At 54.1% G+C, this 21,948-nt stretch overlaps 1 protein-coding gene across 3 annotated transcripts in view; it reads left to right on the top strand.

Moving 5' to 3' along the window:
* The window catches only part of ABR (ABR activator of RhoGEF and GTPase), a 180,184-nt gene that overhangs the window by 106,566 nt on the left and 51,670 nt on the right, over positions 1-21,948 (top strand). For all 3 annotated transcript variants that reach the window (XM_014789724.2, XM_004433336.3, XM_004433337.3), the window contains 5 exons: positions 5,789-5,974; positions 11,540-11,647; positions 14,493-14,553; positions 19,429-19,481; positions 20,051-20,191. In XM_014789724.2, the coding sequence (XP_014645210.2) occupies positions 5,789-5,974; positions 11,540-11,647; positions 14,493-14,553; positions 19,429-19,481; positions 20,051-20,191 (549 nt within the window). The remainder of the gene's footprint in view (positions 1-5,788; positions 5,975-11,539; positions 11,648-14,492; positions 14,554-19,428; positions 19,482-20,050; positions 20,192-21,948) is intronic.

Below are 21,948 nucleotides of genomic sequence, written 5' to 3'. Positions count from 1 at the left end.
ACTAAGGTAAGACTTGACTCTGCCATTAATAGTAGACATATTGTTTTTCAAACTGTGCATATTGACCCATTAATGGGTTATAAAAACAGCATAGTGGGTTGCACCAGCATTTTAAAACAAATGAGGGGCCGGCCTCGTGGCTTGGTGGTTGGGTGAGCGCGCTCCACTGCTGGCGACCCGAGTTCGGATCCCGGGCTCGCACCGGCGCGCTGCTTCTCCGGCCATGCTGAGGCCGCGTCCCACATACAGCAACTAGAAGGATGTGCAGCTATGACACACAACTATCTACTGGGGCTTTGGGGAAAAAATAAATAAATAAAATCTTTAAAAAAATAAAATAAAAATAAAAAAAATAAATAAATAAAACAAATGAGGAAGAAAATATTTGTGTGCATCACACATAGTAAGAATCAGTACTGTTTCAGGAAACTTTTGGTATGTTGTGTGTATATGTATATGTGTGTACTGGGTCACGTTATTTCTTACATGCGTTGTGGATTTGAAAACCACTGGCTTTGGGCAAGCCAGTGGTTTAACCTCCTTGAACTCAGTTTCCTCCTCTGAAGATGAGAATAATGCCGTTACCTTCTCTCTCTCCTTCATGGGGTTGAGAAGATCAGGTGATCCTCTTTGGGATCTAGTACAGTGCCAGATACTTAGGCACTCAAATATTAGCTGAAGGAAGGACAAGCAGACAACCAGTCGGAGACATGTGAAATCCACTTTATAAACTATAAAGTGCTGTACCAAAATAAGGGGGCGTCGTCATCATTACTAGAAGGAGGCATATTTGAAAGGAGTTCAAAGAAAGGAGCCAGACTGCCCAGCTTTGAATCCCTGCTTGACTGCTCACTAGCTCTAGACCTTCAGCAGATTCGTGAACCTTTGTGCCTCATTGTTGCCACCTGCAAACCAGGTGTGCTACTATTAGTGCTCTCTTCATGGGTTGTTGTGAGGACTAAGTGAGTTTGTGTGTGATGCTCTTAGAACAGAGCCTCAGTGTTACCTGATACGATTATCTTCCACACTGCAGGGAGAGAATGCAGGTTAGGGCCTGTTTGTTTCTGCAGACACACCCTTTCCCTGAAGGAAGGGGAGGCACATGCCACTCTTAGATTCCAACTTGCATTCTTGTCTGTCATTGGTCCTAATTTGAGTTTCCGTTTGTCTGGGCAAAGATAACAACAGATTCAGAGGTCAAGCTGCTCCCTCCTTGCCTGGCAAAAACTGTGAGGCTGGGGCCCCCAGTCCTGAGGTGACCCAGGACCAGTGCTTCCTCTCCCCGTAGCTTGTTCATCCCAGGCCCCTGATTGGTTCTTTCTTGAGCAGAGGCATGACTGAGGGAGGGACAGGGGACTAGCTAGGAGGCCTCGTCTGCGGCTGGAGGGCCCCAGGAAGAGGGGGCAGGACCCTCCACAGCCACAGCCTTAGCGATCAGGAATCAAGCCCTCCTCATCTCCTCCTTGAGCTGGGGGCCCTTCCCTCCTAGCTATCGCAGAGCTAAGCCCCTTGCTTTTTGGGGTGATCTGACAAAGGGACTCAGAGAAGAAAATCTCTCCTCTGCTCCCTCCCCCTCCCACTCCCAGATCTCCTTCTCATCACCCCACCCCCATTCTCATTCCCACAGCTCTGCTCCCAGCGTGTTTGACTGTTCTCAGCTTAAAACTTCCTGATATGCAAATGGCTGGGTGTGTGTACCAAGACTGTGTACACACACAGGCACAGACAGGGACGCCACACAGGAGCCTCTGTTCCTGCCCCCTGGGTTGCTGGCTGGGGCAAGATTTGGTAATCTTCTAGAACCCTCCAGGTTCCTGATGGGCTCAGATTACGAGTGAAGTGGGTCTGGGAGCCTGAGCTGAGGTGGTGGGGTGGAAGAAGGGAGACAAACCAAATGCATGTAATTCTGCATCTCCCGAAATGCACGTATTCTGCATCTCCCCGACTGTGGGAACTGCGGGTACTGCGTCAGGCCTGCAGCACCTCCCATCACTGGGCCACAACTGGCCCTCCTCTCTTCCTCTCTTAGACTCGCATTCTGGGTTCCTTATCTGTAAAATAGGTTAAGGACGCCTTCCTTCCTGGGTTCCTGGAGGAGGAGTAACCAATGTTATACGTTAGCAGCCTCCAGGCCTTCTGGGATAGGAGATGGAGGAAGTGGGCAGATTTCTTTCCCCTGTCTCCAACGGCAAGTTGCTGGAGGACAGAGCAGACAAATGGCTGTGTGAAGTCCCACTGTGAGTTAGAGCCCGCCTGGCCCATCTTCCTAAGAAGCACTTCATGGGAAATTGAGAGCCAGGGTTGACTCTGAGGTCACTCAGGGATCCTCTCTAAGGATCAGTTTCTCCCTGATAAAATGGAGAGCCGCCGCCCTTGCCCTCCGCAGCAGGATTCTGGGAGGAGGAAGGAAGGGATGGTGTGCTGGCCCTTTGGCAGAAGAGCAGTGCTGGATCACGGCTCAGTGCTGGGCTGCCTTTGCCTTTCAGCCATCTGTCCATCCCTCTCAACTCAAGGCCTTTATTCGGGGCTTCACCAGATAAAAGTAACTGCATTCAGTGGTCTCCGGCCAGCCAAGGGCACACACCCTGCGCTTTTCCCTCCTCCCAAGTGAAATCAGGGATGAGGCCAAAGGTCCCCAACCTTGTCCTGAGAACTGCCTGACGCCCGAGGGCAGGCCCTGTACGTGTGACCCGCCACTGGTGAGAGCAGTCTCTTCCCCTTTTGTGGACAGGGTGGGCCGTTAGGAGGAAGCAGGGCCGTTGTCTTGTCTTTGCGTAGGCGGCAGATGAGTGCTTTCCCAGCAGCTTCTGGGAAATGCTGACCCCTTTGCCTTCTAAGGACTGTCCCCTCCATATGTCCTTTATCCCCCTCAATGGGGGTCCCACCATGGCAGGGACAGGGATTAGAGGTTCTGGGACTCTGTGGTGACTTGTCCATCCATTGGATCCTGGGTAGAGGTAAAAAGGATAAACTATGACAGTGATCCTGAGGGCCACCTCTGTATCCTCCATGGAGTGTTAGGAGCCATGGAGCTGAGTGTGGCTGCCCACCTGGGGTTGGGAGAACCGTGTTCCCTTTCTCCTGGCTCCTGGTTCCTTCTGTTTCCCTGCCTGGCATGCCTCCACAGGCCCCACCCCTCCACCTGCTCAGATCTTCCCAACCCTCAAGGCCCTGTTCCTGTCACCTTCTCTGTGAAGCCCTCTGAGCTGTGCCAGCACAACCTTGGCACCACTTGGTTGGTATTTACAGTCCAAGTTGGGTAATACCCTATCTTGCTTTGTCCGCTAAATTATTTCATTTATGTTGGTCCAGTTTACCCAAATAGATGGTAACATTCTCCAGAGCAAAGATTGTGAGTCATAAAAATAATCTCCTGAAAAGAAAATTGGACCCCCGTCACTCCCCTGCTTGAATCCCTCCAGGGAGAGCCAGGTCATTGCAGGGGCTGCAACGCCACACTCTTGCCCCTGCAGGATCTGGCGCCTGCCCCCCCTCCAGCCCTGCTCTAGGCCCCTCTCCTCCCCTTGCCCACTGCACTCAGGCTCCCTGGCTTTCTTCCAGCTCCTCTCTCTCGCCAAGCCAATTCCCGCCACAGGACCGGGCATTGAGGAAGTCTGCCTGGAATACTGTCCCCTCTGCCCCCATGCTTGCATTTCAAGGTGAATGTTCCCTTCTTGGAGAAGCTGTCCTTATCACCCTGTCTCGGAGGCCCCCTTCTTATTTCTTTCATTGTACTTATATGTAATTGTGTGTTTGTCTGTCTCCCCTACTAGATGAGGGGCTCCATGGGAGCAGGGATTGGGTGTGTATTGTGAATCACTGAATACCCCGGGCTGGCCTCACATTAGGCGCTTGGTACACTATTTGGGGTGAGTAGTAATAATGGTAATAACTAACATTTATAGGTTGCTTTCTATGTGCTAGACACATACTAGATATTTTATATAAATTATGGTTTTTGATCTTCCTATCAGCGTTCTTGAGACAGTAATATTATCCTAGTTTTATAAAGGAGGCATCTGAGGCCCAGAGATGCTAAGTGACTTGCCCACAGCTATTAAGTGGCAGAGTTGGGACTCAAACCCACCCTGCCTGGCCTGCACCAGGTTCAACCTCATCCTGCTTCCCTAGCAAAAGGCTGGACATTAAGGTTAGTTGCTTCCAGTGCTGAGAGGGTCAGAAGGAGGGCTTCTGCTTTTTCCTGCCTTTATCATGGTGTCTGGACTTTCCAGAGCTGGGAGGACAAGGGAGCCAGAAGTTGGAGCATAGTCTGGGTATTTGAGTGGAGGGGACTTCCTCTGGTGGACACAATTGGGCTCTGCCACCATCAGAGTGAGGCAGATGGGAGGATGGGGTGAAGCGTGGCTGGGAGTTTGGCTGCTGTGGTTGGCTCGAGCTGGTGGTCATCTCTCTGAGTGAGCTAGTGATAACGTTGATCTCCCTCAGTGTAGGTGTCACCTCCAGTCCAGCGTCAAATCCCCCATTCTCTGCTAGAATGCTTCTCTTGTTGGAAAGCTCACTATCCGATCCAGTGAGACAGTGGGGGACAGCTCTAGTGAGTCCACACCTGCCCCCATACCTTCTCCTTGCTGCTCCTGGGTCTCCAGAGTGACCCAGACCAAATCAAAGGCCTCTTTCCCCACAGCCCTTCAGCTAGATGAAGAACATCAGCCATGCTTGATTCAGGCTTCTCTCTTCCAGGTCAACATTCCCTCTGCTCCCGTGCCCTCTCTGTGTGGCAGGTTTCCAGAGCCTGTCTCGTGGAGCAAAGTCTGGGCAGTCTAGACATCTTTGGGCACTTTGAGGCTGAGGGAAGGCCAACCAAGGAGGAGCTCTCTCTCTTTCAGTATCAGTTTTTTTTTGTTTCAACTATGAATTTTGATAGCTTTTTTCGTGATTTACTCATTGTGGGTGATTTAGAAAATGCACCCAAGCCCCATTTTCCCACAGTCCTACTGTTGGGCATTAAGGTGATGGCTTCAGCTCCCAGCAGGTGTTGGGGGATGGTCCTCAGTGACTGTCATCACCTCACCCTCTCCACCTGCAGACCCTGGAGATCTTAGTGTAGACAAGCAGAGATGACAGATAGGTTTCATCGTGCATGTCAACTTTGGCATTGAGAAAGAGTCTAAGACTATGACCAGGCTCAATGAGAAAGATCATTGTGATCGCTTAGCAATGTCTGCCATGGGTATAGGAGGGAGGGCAGTGGCGTGTATGCCACCTGCTCACTCTCTCTGTACTAAGTGATGGGGACTTGAAATATCAGTGCAGGTGAGGTTGGTTTTGGGTCTCTTCGAGACTCTACCCCCAAGTCCTAGAATTGTGTTCTGTTTCTTGGAAGGAAATAGCTAAGGGATTGAGTTCCCAGTCAACGCTTCCTTCCACCAAAGTGTGACAAGGGACCTTATGACTCAGAGCATGAGGCCATTGTGGAAGAAAGACATGGATCCTGTTAAACCAACAAGCAAACCCGGTACTGCCCAGGGGCCAGGAGCCCCTTGGGGGTCAGGGTGTGGAGGAAATGTGTCTTGGCACCACCCTTTGGGCCTGGCAGGGCTGCAGGGCCAGGCTCTAGCTATCAAGTTCCCTCTCCTTTCAGTAGCGCTTGGCTTGTTGGGCCCTGTGACAGCAGCTGCTTGATACAAACCACACTCCAGGTGCCCTGCCCTCAGTGGCCTTGTCAGGCAAAAGTCGGGCAGCAGGGAGGCTACTCAGTGCCCTGGGCCTGCTGATACTCTGGGTTATTTGCCTCTTACCTCTGCTCTTTCTTCCTCTTCTCTCCCAGCCCATGAAACCCCTGAAGGCCACAGCCACCACCTCCCAGCCCGTGCTCACCATCCAGCAGATCGAGACTATCTTCTACAAGATCCAGGACATCTATGAGATCCACAAGGAGTTCTATGACAACCTCTGCCCCAAGGTGCAGCAGTGGGACAGCCAGGTCACCATGGGCCACCTCTTCCAGAAACTGGTGAGTCTCCCGTTGAGGGAGAGGCCTTTTCCAGGACCTCAGTGGAGCTGCTGGTGTTGGGAGAGGACTGGTCAGCCCCAGCCCTCCTAGCCTTCTTGAAGGCCTGGGTCATTTCGGAGTCCTGGAGGAAAGTCTGGGCCTCTGCTTTATGGGGAACCTGGGTCCCCTTGCCTCAACTCCCGGCCTCCCCCAGTGAAGCCCTGGAGTGCTTCTAGGGTTGATGGAGACAGGCTGTATACATAGTGCTCCTGGCAGGGCACTCTTTCTCTCTCACCCACTCGGGGCTCCAGGGCTGGAACAAAGGCTCCCCTGCTGGGCTTCAGGTCCCCTGTTACTCAGCTGACAGAGGGGCATGTGCCAGGGGGACGGGCATTCACCACACCTCAGTGCTGCCTCTGAAGTGAAGCAGTCGGATGGGAGACCGTGTCAGCTAACAGTCCTCTCCTGAGGACCCTGGAGCGGAAAGCATAGAGCCCAGCCCACCCACCATTGCAAGGGAGGGAAAAGAGAGGAGGAGGTGGAAGCAGTGCAGACTTCGTTTTGGGAAAGGCTCACAGCGGTCTTCTACTTGCTGGGGCTTCTGTGACACCCTCTCCCCTAGCTCTGTGTCTCTCTCTGGCTGTGTCCCATGGACGACCCTCAGGTCAGACCCAGGGAACCCCCCACCCAGCTCTCCCCTGGGCTCCCCCGCCATAACTTCTGCCAACCCAGCAGGCAGGAAGGAGAGCAGAGTCAGTGGCTGTTGTTCTCGGGTGTGAATGGTGGCGGGCAGGGAGCAGCGCCTCTGTCTTTCCTCTCCTGCAATGGTGGGGCTGGGTGAGTGGACAGCCTCTGCTTGTCTTACACTGGAGAACACTCTTGCTTGGATACTTCTAGGGCCTCAAGCTCAGCGCGTTCAAAACTGAACTCGTTGTCTCCGAAGTTCTTTGTTCTTCTTCCTGCCTCTGTCTCGGTGGGTGCTGCTACCATCCCATCCCTCATCCATCCATGACTCCCTTGGACTCATCCGTGGCACCTCCTCTTCCCCCATCCCCTCCCTCACTCCACATCCCCTCCCACCCTGGTCCACTTCTTTAGTGCTCACAGCGACCTGCTTCTCTCCACCCCGTCTGGCGCCCTCACCTGAACCGTTGCTGTGGCCTCATGAGTGGCTCCTGCCTCCAGGTCCCCAGGCCTGTTCGCCTTCTGCCTTCCACCTCTACATAGCAGCAGGAGAGAGTTACCTAAACTCCTGACCAGACCGTGCTTCTCCCCTGCTTAAATCCCTTCAGTGGCTCCCCTTTGCCCACTGGATAAAGGTCAGGCTCTGACGGATGACTTAGGAGACACTTCATAGGCTGGCCTCTGTCCACCCCTGGCCTCTGGCTGCTGCCCCCCTCACCCTGTGTGCCCCCTGACCTGAATTTTCTGTTCTCAGGTCCTACTGCTGGCACTCTTGATCTCTCTGTACTCGAGGCTCTAGCTGCCTGAGAGGTCCTTCCCCATCGTGTCCGGCTTCTCCTGGTCAGTTCCTAGCTTAGAAGTGACCTCCTCAGAGAAGCCTTCCCAGCCCCTTAAACACAGCCCCTATGCTTGTCCCTTCGGTTAACACCATAACTGCCTGACTTCCCAAAGCCGTAAGCTCCAGAAAGGCAGATTGTATTTTCTTTATCATTAGACCCCCAGAAGCAGCTCAGTGCTCAATACCTGAATGAATGAATGAATGAATGAGTGAATGAATGAATGAATGAGTGAATGAATGAATGGGTACGTCATGACCTTGACCACTGGGACTAGGGAGAGCTGGGAAGGGCATTAAGGGAGACGTTGCAGGGCCTGAGGTCTGTGTCTGGAGATACCAGCAGTGTTGTGGAGACAAGCACAGCCTCTAGAGCCAGGTCACAGCTGGGTTTGAATCCTGGCTCTGCCTAAACTAAACCTGTGACTTTGGGCAATTTACCCAACCTCTCGGTGACGCAGCTTCCTCATCTGTAAAAATGAGGATAATAATAGTATTTACCTCATTGGATTGTTCTGAGGCCTAAGTGAGTTAATACCTGAAAAGTGCTTGGAACAGGGCCCAGAACATAGTAAATACTCAATAGTTAGCCATTATCATTACTGGATTTTTTTTGTGTGAGGAAGATCAGCCCTGAGCTAACATCCATCCTAATCCTCCTCTTTTTTTTGCTGAGGAAGACCGGCCCTGAGCTAACATCTATTGCCAATCCTCCTCCTTTTTTTTTTTTTCTCCAAAGCCCCAGTAGATAGTTGTATGTCATAGTTGCACATCCTGCTAGTTGCTGTATGTGGGACGCGGCCTCAGCATGGCCGGAGAAGCGGTGCGTCGGTGCGCACCCAGGATCCGAACCCCGGGCCGCCAGTAGCGGAGCGCGCACACTCAACCGCTTAGCCACGGGGCCGGCCCCTATCATTACTGTTATTACGATTATGATTATGATTATGATTATTAGGAAGAGGCAGTCCAGAAGACCTTGTTGTAGGGGAACTCCATGCTTCTGGTTCTGGCAGACCCAAAGTGCTTGCCCCCGTTCAGGGTGGTGAACCCCAGTTATCACTCCAGCCTGGTTCCAGGAGCCTGAGCTGATTGGCTTGAGGGGCAGCCTCTCCTCAGCCCTCAGGAGAGCAGAAGAGAGCAAATCCGGGGGCAGGAGGGCGAGTGGCCTAGAGCAGAGTGGAAGGGCTCTCCTGGTTTATCTTTATCACTTGGACCCTACTGTCACCTGTTCTGGTCTCAGCTCCAGGTCTGGTCATGAATTTGCTACTCACCTTCCCTCCCCAGCACCACGCACTGATGTCTGAGGCCCCTGGGGCTGCAGGCTTGGGAGGGCCTGGGTGGAGCCGGGGTGGCCAGGCATCTGGAGGCAGTTTATTTTCAGCTGGTCTCCGGGTATTTGATTATCCCTTACCAGAGAAGAGAATTAGCATCTCTGCTATTTGTTTTATGAGATCACCCCAGTGCCAGGCTGCTGTTTCCAAGCAACCTCCACTTCCCAGTTAATGACCCTGGCAGGCGAGGCTCGGGCCCTACAGATGAGGGTGCACTGTGGATGGCCTGGGATGGCCAGTGACCTTCCGCCCAGGTGGCTCCTGCTTCTGGCTCACCTTCTGCTACTTCCTTAGGCAGTGAGACGGGAGGGTCATGTTCCAACCTGGGTATCCAGCCTTCATCCTTCTCCTGGGAAAGAGGGATGAGGAGGGCATGTTCCTGGAAGAAGAATAGCACTGATTTTTACTTTGCTTTAGGAAGCGCCTGTCTAGCACATCTCCTGGAGCTTGGGACGCCAGTGGGCCAGTACTCCCCCCCCAAAAAGGAAGCAAACTCCATCCCTTCCGCTCCCCCCGCCCCCCGACCAGGATTTTCTGTTTGAAAAGTGTAGCCCATCTGGGCTGAGACCTGCATGCTCTGGCCTTGGCATCTCCTCAGGCATCCCAGTTCTCACTTACTTCTCTGGCTTTCCTGGGCGCCACCTGCCAGCCTCCTCGGGGGGGCTCTGTCTCTGCCCTGGGCAGCTCCAGGCCCCTCCCCCACCATTTTGGGTCCTTGAGGAGCACAAGGATTCTGCAGAAAGCAGAGTGGTCCGGGTGGGGCTCAGGGGCAGCCCACTTTCCCCAGCACCTGGTGGGAGCCTGAGGAAACTCGGTGGCAGCTGAACCTCCTTGCTACTTCATTGAAACCAGAAAATCTAGAGAATCATGTAGCAAACAACTGTGTACTCACTGCCCAGAATTAACAGATGTTAAGCTCTGAAGATACACGCCAAAACTTTTCAATCAAGAAAGTAAAGCATGACGGATAAAGATGAAGGCCCTCCCTGTCTCCCACCCATTTCCTCTTGCTCTCCCACCCAACCTAGAAGCAGCTACTGGCCTGAATTTGGTGTGCAGCCTTCTGGGCTGTAGTTTGTGTTTTTCCTGCATATCTATGTCTTTTTATGGCATTGCATGTACTTTTTAAATGGATATAATGTGTATATATATATATCATATTTTATGTATTTTGCAATTCAACCAGCATTCGTTTTGAAACGTGTCTGTGTTGCTACACATAGATCTAGTTCATTCATTTTAACTGCAGTGTGTGTACAGATTCCTCTATTTGTGAGCATTTGTTTCCAGTCTTTCCACCAGAGGAAGAGTGAGGCAGTGAATACCTTCACTCATGTTTTTTTTGGGCACACACAAATGCAAGTTTCTCTAGAGCAGCGCTTTCTAGTAGAAATATAATGTGAACTACATATATAATTTAAATTTTCTAGTAGCCACATTTTAAAAAATAAAAATGAAATAAGATAAAGTAAAAATAAACAGGTGAAATTAATCTTAAGAATATATTTTATTTAGCCCAATAGACCTAAAATATTATCATTTCAACATGTAATCAATATTTAAAAATTAATGAGATAGTTTACATTCTCTTACACATACTGAGTCTGAAATCCAGGGTGTATTTTACGCTTCAGTGCATCTCAATTTGGACTAGCCACGTTTCAGGTGCTCAGTAGCCACAGGTAGCAGGTGGCTCCCTACTGGGCAGCAGAGCCCTAGAGTTTGTATGTAGAAGTGGATTTGCTAACCAGCAGGCTGAGCTGTGCATATCTTCAACGTTATTAGTAATTGGCAAATTGCTCTCCAAATAATTGGACTAATTTACATCCCCACAAGCAGTCTATAAAAGTTCCTATTTCCCCAGTTTCTTGCCAACCCTTGATATCATTAGACTTTTAAATTTTGGCTAGATTGATGGGTGTGAAATAGTATCTCATTGTGGTTTTAATTTGAATTTCCACCCTTTGCTCCCTTAAAAGGAAATGCATATGCACAGCACAGAGAATGCTTTCCATAACTATTTGAGGGATTGAATTAATGAGCCTTGGTTTCCCTTTTGCAGAAAGGGATGATGGCATCTGTTCTGCCTCCCAGAGGAGGCGAGCCTCTAGGTGGTCATGAGTAAGTCAGGGAAAGCTTTGTGTTAGGTTCAGAGTGACATGCAAAATGTGTAGCGAGGCAGGGCTTCCGGCTCCTTGGAGGCTGAGGAGGTAGGGACAGGGACCTAGAGGCTGAGGGCAAGTGGGAACTGTGCCTTTAAATGCTGTGCCTCATGGTCAGCATCGGGAGTGGGGTACTGAGCAGGCGGCACGTGCCCACCCCACTCCCGGTCTCTCCCTGCTCCAGCTAATTCCAGGCTGTGAAAGAGGTATGAGGCGTTCAGGGGCTTCAAACCCTGCAAGACCTTGATGATGCTAAGTAAAGCCAAACGCTAAGATGAGTTGAATTTCTAACATGCCAACAAAGGCCCTGCTCTGCTCCCCCCAACCCCAGGACCCCCTTATTAACCTTATTGGCTGAGCCAGTTTCCATGGAAACTGTCATTTCAAAGGGATACTGTAGTATGTTCATCCTGCCTTTCCCCTCTGTTCCCAGCCAGCCCTTTGGAGCTGAGTTAGAGGTTCTGAGTGCTAAGGGAGCTCCAGATGCTCTGGTTAAGCTTTCATCCATTCATTAATCCTCTCTCCCCATCCCACTCCTGCCCTCCTCTCTCCCTCCTCTCTCTTCTCCCGGCAGGCCAGCCAGCTTGGCGTGTACAAAGCGTTTGTGGATAACTATAAAGTCGCTCTGGAGACAGCTGAGAAGTGCAGCCAGTCCAACAACCAATTCCAGAAGATCTCCGAGGTGGGCAGCTCCCTGCACAGCCACCCCAACGACTCGGGTCTTTGCGGGATGCTCAGAGCCTTCCAGCCTTTGGGCCTCTCCTCCGCTGCTTGCCGGTTAGGGACACAGTTCCCCTGATGGGTAACACTTAGCCTGACATTTGCTTTCTTGCACTTGACATTTTCCCTCTTAATATAAGAATATCGATTTATTTGATTTTGTTATTCTGTTTTACGCTATTCTGTATTAGAATGGAGGAGGCCAAAAAGAAAAGAAAAAAGATGGTATTCTCCCACACTGTGGTGACCTTGAGCAAGTCACTTTCCTTCTCTTGGTCTTATTACCTCTTCTGTAGAATGAGGTCTCTGGATTTGTCCAGCTCATCCCAAACTTGCTTGATAAGAACCACCGGGCACTGTTTAATGTGCCGATCCTCAGGCACCCTCCTTGGAGCTTCAGTTCGGAAGGTTTGGGGTGGCCCAGGAATCTGTATTTTCAGCAAGCTTCCCAGGTGATTTTTATGATCAGGAAGATTTGAGGAAGTCTGGACTAGGTGGTCTTCTAAGATCCTTGCAATCCCACAAGCAGAGAGAGGACAAGGGCCACTTGTATGGAGAAGAAGCCCCAGACCCTCGGGCTGGAAATACGCCTCTCCCTGCTGCTGCAGCTATGCCTCCCGTCCATGCTCCTCTGCAGGGCAAAGATGTGGCATTGTCTGCCGTGGACACTTCTGTCCAGGACGTGGCAGCGAGGGGCTCTAGGATCCTTCAGGAGCACAGCCCAGCTTGCCTCATTAGCCAGAAAGATCTCAGTGACACCCCCAAGCCACTGGCCTTGCAGTCACGGCACCCGCTCCAACCTCAGGGCAAGAGAACCTCTGGGGAGGGGAGGCGGTGCTCCTTCTGCAGTTTTGAAAGTCCTGCCTTATGAGCCCCTCTGGACCCTTTGCTTTCCTGTCTCGGCTCTGATGCTAGAAAAGTTGATGAGATGCAGGATAGTTTGTGAAACTACTGGGGTTATGGGTTATACCCAAGTTTGGAATCAGCCTAGAGGCAGCACAAGAGTTGGACAGACAGAGGTGAAAATGTCAGCCTGATTACTAGGAAAAGCTGGATTGGAAAAGTGTGGACTTGGGTCTGTAGCCACATTGGGCTTGCTAACACTTCCCCTCCACAGTTGAGCACATCTACTGGGGGCAGAGGGAGGAAGGCTGAGCTCAATTTCTTCTCCCAAACCCAGCGATCAGGAGAGTCACCCTCTGCCTGGGAGGACGGAGTGGGGAGTGGGGATGTCCCTCTACGTGGAGTCACGAGGCTGGGGAAATGGTGCTTCCCCTTGTGGCTCCCAGCCCTCCCTGGGAACAAACTGGCTTCCCCTGATCTGTGTTAGAGTGGTCCTGCCAAGGCTGCCCGGGTACCCAGAGTCACGTATGGTCCAGAGTGGGGAGTCTCCTCTTAGCCTGGGCTGCCTGCCCGTTTTCTGTGGTCAGCAGAAGCCCGTGCTCTCATCCCCAAGCCAAGCCCCTCTCAAAGCCTGCAGGCCCCAAGGGCAGAGCCAGGCCCGTGGCCTGCTGCCAGGTGGCTTTTCACCCTGACTCACACGCTGACGCCGACGCCGTCGCTTCCTACTGGCGCTGCCACTTAATTACTGCAATTAGGCCCTTTTTCTCTGCAGCAGACCAATTTCATATCTCTAGGCTGCACTGGAGGGGGCATGGAGAAAAATTCCCTAAAGCCTGGAATCCAGACACCAGCCAGAGACACAGCCTTGAGGAGCTGAGTAACCCCCCTTCTCCTCATCCCCACCCTCACCCCCAAGCCCCAGGCTCAGTCCCTGGGGCTGGCAACAGCTTGAGGCAGGAGTAGGAAATGTTCCTGCTGCCCGGGCATTTCCTCCCTCCCAGGCAGAGCAGGCAACATCCCCTGGGTCCCTGGCCTTGGCCTCACCTCGCCCCGCCTTCCTGCCGACACCTGCCTTGGAGGCCCCTCCGAGCACTCAGCCCTCTGGGTGGGAATTGCGTTACTGCTCCAACTGCAGGCCATGCTGGTCCGTTGGCAAGGGCTGGAGCTGGAACCTGTCTCTAAAGGCGGATAAAAGAGGTTTGGGTCAGATAAGCCCTCCCTGGAGCCTGTTTCCAGCACTCACTACCTGGTCACTTTGCATGGATCCAGGAGGAATGTTCCTCTCCTTCCTTGCAGTTTCCTCTCTGGTACCTAGTGCATGCACTGGGGCGTGGGGAGTGTTGGTGGTGTTGGGGACTGGCTGAGTCCCTCTCTACGTGGGTAGGCTAGCACTCAGACTGCCTTGTGGAGCGCAGCCTCCAGGCCCCAGGTGCACCCCCTCCCTGCTTCCCCCTGTGCACGTGTGCAAGATCCCTCGCTCCTGATCTCAGGGACTGCTCCTGCCCCAGAGATCAGCTGGTACCCCTGGTGCTTGTCCACTCAAACCCTGTGTGCCCTGAGCTGATGTGTACAGAGCCCTAAGTAGTGGCCACTGTGGAGGGGAGCCCTGGGCAGAGGGTGGGAGGAGTCCTGCTCTTGCCACCACTCCTTCCCTGGAGGCCTTCAGAGTCCCGGGGAGGGGCTTTAGTGGGTGGGCTGAGAAGCCTCATTATCGCAGTCCTCTGTGGTACCTGGAGCCTCTCCTTGCCTGCACCCAGCCACTGGACTCCACGAGGCTCCAGGAGGTCGTGGGTGTGGCACAGGGAGGTGATGAGGCAGAGGGAGGCCTGTGTCCCTTGGTCTTGGTCTCTCTTCTTGTATGTGCACCCCTGGGTCTCAGAGCCCTTCTTCCTGCCATGCTCACCGTGGGGGATGGGGAGGCTTAGGGACAGACCAGGAAGTGATTCCTCTCCTCTGTTTGGCAGGAGCTCAAAGTGAAAGGTCCCAAGGACTCCAAGGACAGCCACACGTCAGTCACCATGGAAGGTACTCTGGGGAACGGCTGGATAGCAGTCACCTTCCTTTGTCTGGCTCTGTGGGCTACGGTGCCCTGCTTGTGTGAGCATGTGCGTGTGCATGTGTGAGTGTGTGTGAGCACACACACGCCAGGAATCCAGCCTCTGTCCCCAGGCAGCTGGCCAGCTACAAACGTGCTCCTTCTTAGGATGCCAGCAGGCGGCTCGCTCCCGTCCTCCTTCTCCCTCCTCCCGCCTCTCCACGCGCCTCCCCTCCCCTCCCCTCCCCTCCCCCTTGCTAGAGGAGCACTCGGAAGCCGCTGCTTGATTCTGGAGGCTGTGCAGCAGCAGCCGGCAAGGTGCCTGAGTGGCCGGGCTGCTGATGGGAGCCAGGGAGCGATGGCCACATGCTCCTGCCACAGGGACGGAGGCTGCCATGGAAATTCTCCTCATCATTCGCTTCTGCTGTAACTGCACCTATGGTAACCCAGGCCCCCTTCGTTTGGGAGGTGGTGTATCTTCCCGCCTCTGGGGGCTGGCTAGAGTGGGCTTAAATGTAGCCATCAAGGTTTGGGGGGCAGCAGAGAAGGGAGGGGGAACAGGTGGCTGGATCTGCGTTTACCCCCGTTCCAGTCAGCTTCCAGCCTAGAGTTGAAGTCTGGGGTCCGCTCCGGGCAGGGTGGCTTGGAAATAGAAGGACCAGGCTAGAAGGGTCCAGGTAGCCCCGAGGATCTATGGGGAATTGGTGGCTTAGCTTGAGAGGCTGTGGGCAACTTCCTGGAGAGGCTGTTAAGGAAAGTGACAAGGCTGTACCTGCAGGCGTGGCAACCTGGGGCTGGAGAAGGGTCAGCAGGGGCCAGTCAGAGAGTGACAGATGGCCTGGAGAGTAGTGCCTTGGACCCAGAAGGCGCCAGCCCCGGCTGGAGGGAGAAGTTGGGAGTTTCTTTGTTTCGGGAGAGAGGAGAGGAGGTTGGGCGGCCAGGGTATTGTGTGCTCAGAGTGCTCATGCCGCCTTCACCACATTCTCTCCTCTCAGAACGGCGGCTGTGGGGGAATGTGGATGCGGCTGGGAGAGCAGGAAGGCATTGGGGTGCTCTGAGGGGTTTGTTTCTGGCCACTGGAGACTCTCGAGTCTTGGCACTTAGCGCGGAAGGTCGGCGGTGAGTGCTGGCAGGAGAGGGGGGCGTGGCAGGCCGCTGCTTTGTGAAGGTCACACACCCACCGTACAATGGAAGGGTCTGGGCCCCTCTGTAGCTTCCTCAGTGAGGGGGTCCTGGGACAGGCACATGCTGTCAGCCAGCCTGTTGCTCAGGGGAGGCTGAAGCAGACCTAGGCCAGGAGGTGTCCAGAAGCCGGGGGGCCCTGCTCTCTGAGGCAAAGAGCGCTGGGGATGACCCACGCTGCCTTTCGCGGGCGTGTGGGGTCAAGTGTTGCCTTCAGGCCAGCTGCTCTGGGCCCTTGGAGTGGCAGACGGCTGGTTTTAGGACCTTCTTCCTTCCCCGCAGGCGTTTTGTTCCGCACCCTTCCCAGTCACTTTGCTTTCCCATCTCCGTGGTAACCTGGAGCTCCTAGTCTAAGGCTGAATGCAGGGGGGTGGCAGTTTGCTGGAGGAGAGATGATGATGTTTCCTGGGCTCTTTCCCAGAGGCCATTGTGCCCGAGGGGCTGTTGTCCCCTCACCTCCTCAGCCTGTCCTGTGTCAGAGACCACGCGTGATGGAGGGAACCCCTGAGGCAGCCGCTCCAGCCACCCCAGCAGGACAGCTGTGGGAACTTGAGTGGCTGGGCAGAAGCTGCCCTGTGCCCCTGGCCCTCAGTTCAGATCCTGACGGCTGGGGTCCGGAGGAGAGCTGGACTGGAAATTGGTCTGTTTGAAGATCAGAGAGGACATGCTCTTTTTGGTCTGGCCTGGGAGTTGGTCGACTCAACTCTGCCTCCCTAAAAAAGGAAACGAGCTTGGCACTTTGCTTCCTCTTCTCTCCCCGAAAGGAAGCTTAGTCTTCGTGAAACAGGCCCTTGGCCTGGAGTTTGAGGTTTCTTTGGTCCCTGCGATGCTTTCTTTGAAGTCAGCTTCGGAGGGGTAGTGAGGAGTGAATGAGCCCTGGCTGACCACTCTGTTTAGAATCTTCTCAGCCCGTCCAAGGGATGCTGGTTCTGGGGGTCCCCGGAGGCTGCGCAACTGGGGGCTCAATCTGGAGTTGTCAGCCTTAATGGTTATTTTCTGAGCGCTCATTCTGCCAGGCTCTGGGCTCCGTGCCAAATGCTAGGGGGATGCAAAGGGAAGTCGTGGGTGACCCAGGCCCCTAAGGAGGGGGCTCACCTTGGCAACAAGAGAGGCCAGCTCACCTACTCCTTCCTGGGGAATCTTTCTGAGAATCCTCCTGAGGGTTGTTGAGCTTCGGCAGGAGCTGCCTTCCCCTACGGAAGAGCTGCTCAAAGTTAGGAGCATGGGTAGATCTAAATTCAAACCCAGCTGCCACTTACAGCTTTGTGATTGTGAGCAAGTTACATAACTTCTCTGTGCCTTAGAGAAGTTTCCTTATCTGTAAAATGGGGCTAGTGATAATTGCTTCCCTTTTTAATCAAAGGAAATAACACTTGTCAAACAGTGCCGTTGGACACAGAGTAAGTACCCAGCGAACTAGAGAGAGGCCAGCTTGCTCGTGTCAGGGGTCTGACTTGTAGGCATGGTGGGTGTTGTTTGCAAACGTCTTGGTCAGGGAAGGCTTCCTGGAGGAGGAGGAGAGACGGGCGTTGCAACTTGGTGAATAGTGTCTGTCCCAGGAAGCTTAGTCTTCGTGAAACAGGCCCTTGGCCTGGAGGACCGGCATGGTGAGGGGTGGGGAGAGTAGGGGAAGCAGGGGCAGGAGCAGGCCAGTCTGCCGGAGCCGTGGAACAGGTGAAGGGGCAGGAACAGGTGAGGGGGACAGGTGGGCTCTTCACCCTGCATTCTTAGGGGAAGCCGGCGTGCAGGGGCCGTGGGGACACCCCCATGGGGAACGTCGGGTTCTCTCTTCCTCCCCTGGTTCTCCGTATCAGGGCCCTCTCCCTGCATTTCCCTCCCCAACTTCTCCTCCAGCTGCCCTCCCCCATCTGGGGCTGAGGTTCCGCAGACCCTATCAGGTGGCCTCCTGAGGTGACTCCAGGCATATTAATAACCCCTCTGAAACCCAACCTACCCTTTGTGCAGATCTCTGAGCTCAGTCAGAAACCTCTTCCTCCTGGGACCCGAGAGAGGGACGCAGGGAGCTGACACTGCAGTATCAGCTTTCCCAGGCTGGAACTCGAGGGCCCACCCAGCAGGTGTCTGCTGCCCTCGCACTTTCTCCTGGGTCTCTGAGGTTCTCCGGGTGTGATTTTTTTCCCCCTAAAGATGAGCTAAGCCACAGGTGGGTACCCTAAACAGCCTCAGTGCTGGGCCCCCCCCGGGCTGGTAGCTGGGCTCTACCCTCACTGTCCTAGGATACCCCCAGCGTCGTCCTGTCCGTTCCAGCTCCCACAGCCCATGGGGAGGGTCTGTAGAAATTCGTAAATTAAGAAAGCACTACAGATAAGTCGTGGGAAGTATGTTTGCATAAAGCAGTGGTTTTCAATCATTACTTTGTATCAGAATCAGCAAAGGAGCTTTTTCACAATGCCGATACCCGGGTTCTACGCCGCAGATTGGGATTTAGTTGATGGGGTGGGGAAAGGGGCAGGCAGCTGTATCTTTTAAGAGCTCCCCCAGTGCTTCTAATGGGCAGCCAAGCAGACTGCAGATACGGCTCGTGGCACACCACTGAGACTGCATCTTCTCTGTAGCCAGCAGATTGTTCCCCAAAGTATCTGCTTAGCTATGCACAGGAGATTTACATCTAGGGCTTCGGGATTTGGGGGCTGGCTAGGGCATGAGTGTCAGCTCTGAGACCTGTCACAACCTGGTCCGATGGGACACACAGTCTAGGGTCCTCCTCCCCAGACCAGCATCCTGCCTCTTACTGCTCCTATGGCAGAAGGACAGAGGTCATGACCCCATAGACAGAGGCGTCCAGATGCAGGACTGAGGCTGAGGGAGGGGCGGGGAACAGTTGCTTGCAGGAAGTGTTGGTCGGCCAGCAGCTGCCTCCACCTGTCCCTGCCGAATCCCAGCAATCCTCATTTGGTGTTCTGGTTGCCAAGGGGTGTGGCAAACGGGGCCCCTGCTGAGTTGCATTTTCCCAGCCTCCCAGAGGCCCCGCCTGAATTCCTTCAGGAAATCTTTGCTCCTTCAGCTGCCACTTGCTTGAGGGCAGAGTCTTTCTGTGGAGACCTGGCCTGCCTCCCTGGCCCTCAGCCTGTCCTATTTTGTTTCGGGGTTTGAGGGCGTGGAGCAAGGTCTTCTCATGGAGATGAGGCTGGCTGTGTGGATCAGAACAAAGCCTGCCCTTCCCAGCGGGCGATGCCAGGCCTTGGACCAGAGGGCTATGAGGATGATCAGGCATGGGAGAGCCACCCTTCTCAGAAAAACAGCATGTCTCCCTGCTGCATTCTGGGGTCCCAGGTGCACTGGAGCTCTTGCGGGGTAAGGCAAGGCGTGGCTGTGTGATTCAGGGTCGGGGGTACAGAGGAGCAGCTGCATTCACTCTGAGCCTGCAGGCTAGGACAGGCCTGCGGGATGGCCCTCAAAGAAGTCACCTCTGGTGGGAGATCAGATGAGGGGGCAGGTGGGAGGGGCCTGGGCTGCCAGAGCTGCTTGTCGCCTGTTGGTGTTTTCTGGCCTGGCCTGGAGGGAGAATGGAGGTGTGAGTTGCTGCAGAACCTGCTCTGGCTTCCTGCAAGTGGGTGTCCGTGTGGGGAAGTGAGGCAAGTCGGGGCATAAGGCTGGACTCTGAGGTCTCTGTCTGCTCCCATATTTCATCTGTCCTGTCTCCTCCCTGCCTTGCCCAACAGCTCTGCTCTACAAGCCCATTGACCGAGTCACCAGGAGCACCCTGGTCCTACACGTGAGTGTCAGCCCCCTGATTGGCCAGGGAGGGGTTAGGAGTTCGGTGGGAGAATGAGCTTAGGGTGGAGGGTGCTGGCGTCACTGAGAATAGCCCATTTGGGGAGCTGGGCAGAGGGTCCCTGCACCCCAACTGCGCCTGCCTGGCCTGCGGTAACCATGCCAACGGGCCCAGGGCCTAAATATAGCTTGGCCACTAAGCTTGACATTTGGCCAGATGCTCCCTAGGAGGCAGACACTTCCCTTGCCTGACGGTCTCCAGTGTCCTTGGAGCAGCTGCGGGGTGGGTAGAGGGCTGTCTCCCCAGCTGCCTGGTGAGATGAGACTCTACCTGGCTCCCCCGCCACGGGGAAGAGTAATGACTTCAGGAGGAATAAAGGGGCACCACTGCCCTCACCCCTCTGCTCTGACCGTAATCTTTGGTTCAGATTCTACAGGCCTGGCCAGATTAGAGTGTGGGTCCCTGAGGCCCCTGCTCGGAATCCCTTTGGTGAGGATTGAGTATTCCCCACTGTTTCTCATTGAGCCCCAGAACCGCTCCCCACAACTTACCACCTCATCTCTTCCCAGGACCTGCTGAAGCACACACCTGTGGACCACCCAGACTACCCACTGCTACAGGATGCCCTCCGTATCTCCCAGAACTTCCTGTCCAGCATCAATGAGGACATTGACCCCCGCCGGACTGCAGTCACGACCCCTAAGGGGGAGGTGAGCTCAGGACTCAGCACAGCCTCCCCCAGGCTGAGGAGGGTGCAGCGGACCAGACCACCCATCCCTGCTCTCCTGCACACACAGGCACCGCTGCCCTGTCCTCTGTGCCTCTCCAACCCTGATCCCCCGTGCCCAGCTAGGGAGAGATCTTCAGGCCCTGGGCTGAGAGCTTTAAGTCCAGTGTCACATTAATCTTCATAATAATCCACGGAGGCAGAAGAGGAAACTGAGGCCTGGAGAGTCTCTGCAGGTCTGGCACGAGGTCTCTTGGCCATAAGTGTTGGAACTAGATTCTTTAGCTAGGCTTCTCTGTCTGTAAGCCTCATGCATTGTCCCCATACCGAGAAGCCAGGGGCTCTGGCTATCTCATTCTTAAATGCAAACCCCCTGCTCTGGGCAGTATGATGTCCTCAGAGTCCCCTGAAAGATAATGGCTCAGTCTGAGGGAGCTCGGGGAGTCTCTGGGAGCGGGAGCTCTGAGCTGCCTCTGATCAGCCTGCATGAGCAGGTGGGCAGGAGCTAGGAGTGAGCCTGACAGCAAGAAGGGCTGGTAGGAGAGGTGGCTGAGGCTGCCAGGTTGCTGTAATGTCCCAGGTGGTGCCTAGGTGTGGTACAGCAGCTCCAGTTCCCTGGGGGCCCTTCTTGGTAGAAAGGTGGGTACCCCAGTGAGAGGAAGCAATTTGAAGAATCAGAGAGACAGTTATCCATGTGGGTCAGCAGCTTGGCCCACATATAGGCCTTCCTGTCCAGGAGAGGTAATTAAGTGGCATTTAGGAATGCAAGCTGGCTGGGTTTATGCTCTTTTGTTACATTTACGAGCCTCCAGTGTCTCCTGGGGAGGGAAATAATGAGGGACAGGGTCTGGAGAGTGACTAATGGGGCGTAGAGAGCTGTCCCTGTGTGCAACTCCCAGCCCTGGTTTGCAAGCCCTGGAATGTCGCTCGTTTGTTTGACTCTGGGATATCTGAAAGATCTCCAGAGGGTTTAGAGCACTGTCAGTCTCAGATCATTTTAATTGTCTACTTTCAACATGCTCACCAACTTATTGCGACATAGGTAGGTCACACAGTGTATCATACACAGGGAAGGCTGGGACAGATTATGACAGCCCCAGAGAAGCCAGCTGGCTCTGAGAGTGGCAGGGAGGAGACTCTGGAAGTTCCACATGGAGCAAAATGCTCTCACCATCCAGAGCCCAGGTTAGAGATGGCTGCAGGTTCCCCCAGGACACAGCTACGGCCCCACGGAGGGTAGCCCAGGGTCTCCATCCACCTCGGGGTGGTTGAAGAATCCACTCATAGGTAGCATAAACAGGACTGAGTGGGGCTGCAGGCCAAGGTTGGACTGAAACTAGGTCAACTTCTTAGGCAGAGTTGGGGGTGTTCCTGCCCCAGCGTGGAGGAACCAAGTCATCCTGGACTAGGGTCCACCCAGGTGGGAGCTGTTGAGAGCTGCGGGGAAAGTGTCAAGCTGCCATTTATTGATCACATATTATGCGCCAGGCACTGTACTGTTTTACGTATACCATCTGGACGGTCCTACTTTATGGGGCAGACATCATTATCCCCGTTTTACAGATGATAAGACTGAGGCTCAGAGAGGTCAGAGAACTTGCCCGAGATCACAGCCAGAAAGTGAAATTCAAGCCTGTGTCTGTGTGACCCCAAAGCCAATGCTCTTAACCACCAAGCACTATGGCCCCTCCCTGCAGCCCGTCCCCAGATGGCGCCCCCCAGGGCAGGCTGGGCCCTGGG

This window comes from Ceratotherium simum, chromosome 16 (assembly GCF_057802395.1).
Source record: "Ceratotherium simum simum isolate JZ-2026a chromosome 16, ASM5780239v1, whole genome shotgun sequence".
Taxonomy (NCBI): Eukaryota; Metazoa; Chordata; class Mammalia; order Perissodactyla; family Rhinocerotidae; genus Ceratotherium; species Ceratotherium simum.
Note: the sequence above shows the minus strand (reverse complement) of the source record. Positions and strands in the feature narration are given on the sequence as shown.